The sequence below is a fragment of the Condylura cristata genome, unplaced genomic scaffold, assembly GCF_000260355.1.
Source record: "Condylura cristata isolate star-nosed mole 26May11 unplaced genomic scaffold, ConCri1.0 scaffold00019, whole genome shotgun sequence".
Lineage (NCBI taxonomy): Eukaryota > Metazoa > Chordata > Mammalia > Eulipotyphla > Talpidae > Condylura > Condylura cristata.
Window position 1 is genome coordinate 929,295 of NW_004567120.1, and position 3,747 is coordinate 933,041.

General features: G+C 40.9%; 1 protein-coding gene across 1 annotated transcript; it reads right to left on the minus strand.

Moving 5' to 3' along the window:
• Window positions 1-1,705: 1,705 nt before the first annotated feature.
• NAP1L2 (nucleosome assembly protein 1-like 2) lies at window positions 1,706-3,480 on the minus strand. The gene has a single exon (XM_012727175.1). The coding sequence runs from the start codon at window positions 3,199-3,201 to the stop codon at window positions 1,759-1,761; it is 1,443 nt and encodes a 480-aa protein (XP_012582629.1). The 5' UTR covers window positions 3,202-3,480; the 3' UTR covers window positions 1,706-1,758.
• Window positions 3,481-3,747: the final 267 nt, after the last annotated feature.

Genomic DNA, 3,747 nt, shown 5'->3' on the forward strand with positions numbered 1-3,747 from the left:
CCCCCAGGCAGGAGGGAGGAAGCATTATTCCTAGGAGAAAGATGACATTAGATGAGGTTTCTGTCCAGACAGGATGAGAAAAGAAAAAGCTGATAACTTCCTCCCTTGTTGATTGTAAGAAATGAGACCAAGTTAAAAATAAATAAATAAAAGCAGGCAGTGTTTTAAACTTACCTTTGTGGGAGGAGGAAGCATGTTTAATTAAGGAAGACTATGTCACAACCAGAGGAGCATCAGTTCTGTAGGATCACATCACAGCCACCTGGATGGAAGACTGCATCGGCAGCAAGGAAAAGCAGTTAGCACTTCCCAGGTGTTCTCAGCTCTGGCATGGCATGGGAAGAATCAGGAGCTTCCCTCTTGCTAAAGAGGGAAGTCAAAATGTGGGGTTTCCATAAAAGAGGAATGCAAACTCAGCTTTGGAACAAAGGCAGCTGTCTGGTGGATGAAACCCACTTTCCCTAGTCAGTATACAGCCCCCTCCCCATTACGTAAAGCAATATAAACCCCTCTGTATTCTGATGATATTGTAGAAGTATAAGTAAATCTAAAATATAGACAAAAGCACAGAGGTCTTTTACTTATAATGTGTGTTTAAATTATTAAACGAGTTTGCTGGATTAAGTAAGATTGAGATTTTTGTTTCTATGTAATCCTGAATCCTGGCAAGTGACAGAGGACTCGTGTTAAATATTACATCAGTTATCAAGAGTAAAAGAAAATACACTTTGTACAAGGAAGTATAGTGTAGTAAATGTTCACACATATATAAACACATGGAAAAAGAATAGTAGAAAATAGAACATTAACAGTGCTTATTTTTGGGAAGTAGGTATATGGATTTGGATTTTAATTAATTAATACATTTTCAGTGTTTTTCAAATGTCATCCAGTGAACATATTACTTTTATAACAGGAAAAAAGAGATCAGTGTTAAAATATGAAACACTCTGAAATTTTTACTCATTTTATTTTGCACTGAAAGAACATGAAAAATCTTTTCAAATTGGTAAGGTGATCACATCCAGTAAATGATTAAATGTATTATAGGAAAAAGGAATTACACACTGTAATTACAGTTTACACAATTACACAGAACAATTTATGACAATTTTTAAAATACTGTGATTAACACTTCATGAATAAACAATTACCTTAATATTACTGTTTTCATATTTATCACAGTTAAATACACACATAAAATACAACTGCTTATGAAGAGGCTACTATTAACAATAAATGTGGCTTTGCTTGAAATCTTAATCATTTGCAAACTTCTTAAGCATTCAAGTTTTAAATTGTACTGCATTTTTTTATTGTAAACTAAAGTGAGCACAAAAAAATCAAACCCATTAGCTAAAAGACTAAGAAAACACAAACACCAAAAATCAGCAGCAAAAAACCATGGTTGGTTCTTCAAATTTTCTTTGCAAATAAATATGTTTACCTCAGTTAGCAGTTCTGGTAGTGTTCACAGTCACAGATTAATAGCTTAATGACAAAGGGTTTTAGGAGGATTAAACTACACAACAATACACAATTATGCCTTAAATCATTTACCACAGTCTACATTTCTTGAAAACATCCTACTACCAAAATGCAAGGTAAAATGAATTAGTATTTGAACTTCTCATATTTCTGAGACATGTTTTAACTGACACTACAAGAAAAATTTAGAACACAACACTGTAATTAACTTCTTATATCTTGAGTAACTAGATCTAAGACAGTTAATTTCAGGTTCACATAGATTCTACTTTAACGGTCAATGTCCTCTACTATTGCTTCAAGATTTTTGCAACAGGCTTTAACCTCCTCAATTGCAGCCATCCAATTATCATAAATAATTTTGTCATAAATTGCATCATTAACTTCTCTAACTACCCCCTCCTGCTGAGACTCAAGTGCATCACCAGAAAAAAACAATACTGATCTTGGGATTATGTAAGTACGCAAATTATGACCAAGCAAAAAATCATCGTTTTCATCCTTTCCATTTGAGCTGATGCCATGAGGAGTGAAGAAATTGAAGAATGAATCCTTGGGAAAATCTTCAGTTACAGTTCGGATTGTTCCCCAGATTCGGTGTTTCTGCTTCTTCTTTATGGTTTTCAAAGTGACATTCTTTCCTTCATTCCAATCGATCTCACAGCCTGTGCAATACTCAATCGCAGTTCCCCTGTAAGGGTGGGGATCATAGTAGGCCAGCCTGGACTTCAGCACATAGGTCTTTGTCAACAGCTCATTTTTGAAATATTCATTGGGTTTGAAGTGAAATTCTAGTGTGAAACTGAGAGGCTCACCAGGATCTGAAAGCTTCACTTTAATATCAGTCAGGAGCTTCAGAATAGGCTCATCATATTTCTTAATTAAAGGAGTGAGAGTGTCGACATTTTTTAATACAGTCAGCCAAAAATCAGGAATTCCTTTAGGGTCCTCTTCTTTATTCTCTTCTGCACTAGCCTCTGTGTCGTCGTCCTCGTCGTCGTCGTCGTCGTCGTCGTCGTCGTCGTCACTGTCACTGTCACTGTCGTCATCGTCATCTCCCTCCTCCTCAATGGCATAATCATAATAATCTTCCTCGTAACCATCATTTTCATCCATGTACTCCTGCACCAGCCCCTCTTCCTCACCAGACATCTCTTCCTCGCCGTACATCTCTTCATCATCATAGTCCTCGGAGTCGGATTTATACTCACATTCCTCTTTGGTGGGTTCATAGATTGCATTAATGATCTGGCGTCTTTTTTCCAGTAAGGGTTGATACATTTCAGCAAACTTTCTTTCAATGCCATGAAATTCCCTCAGGAATTTGGATTCTAGATTTGCAGCTCTAGTTTGAAGCTTTTTGAGGGCTAGCACACGGTACTTAACTTTCACGGGTAGACTTTCAACAAAGTCTGTATCTAAAAGATAACCGATAAGTCCTTTTGGCCGGTCTGGGTCTGAGTCCTCTGTAGTCACTTCACCATCTTCCCCGCCTTCCGCCGAACCCGCAGCGGCAGCGGCAGCGGCATCTATTCCTTGCTCTTCCCCAGGCTCAGCAGCAGCTTCTTGGCTGTGCTCCCCACCATCTCCCGGCCCAGCGGAGGCATCTTCGCCGCGCTCTGGCTGCTCCCCCAGCCCCTCCATCACTACCTGATCACTAGCCTCTTCTAGGCTGGATTCTAACAGTTCCTTGTGGTTGGCTGACTCGGCCATTCTTCAAAGCACCGTGCACGCCTAAGGTGGCTACCACCAGGATCAGCAGACCTGATTCCCACAGGTTAAGACTCACCGGAATATCAGAAGCGGCGGTGGCCGGGGCAGAGGCGGGACGAGCGACGGCTGCTGGACTGCCCGTGCGATGGTCGAGGAGGCTGCTGCGGCGAGCGCGATTCTGAAAGGCTGTGAGAAGCAAAGGCAACAGCGTTCTGGGCTACGGTGCAGAAGGCGGCGATGGCTGCGGTGACCCGTCCTGCAGGAAACAGCCAGACTGCAGAACGCCGCAGTGGGCAGACCCTCTCTTCTGCACGCAGCAGCTGGAAAAAAAAAAAAAAAGTGCCGCAATATGATTACACAGCAGTCTCTCCGTTAGATCTTCTGGTGCAAATAGCTTGTTGCGTCACTCCCTCCCTCCCACTCTAATTTCATTTGCTAGGATGTGCTGATTGACAGACCCCAAGCCAATAAATTATTACATCGATCAAGTTTCCAACTCTGCGCACCTTCCTAGGTTCTCTAATATGGCTGATTCACCCACCTCTT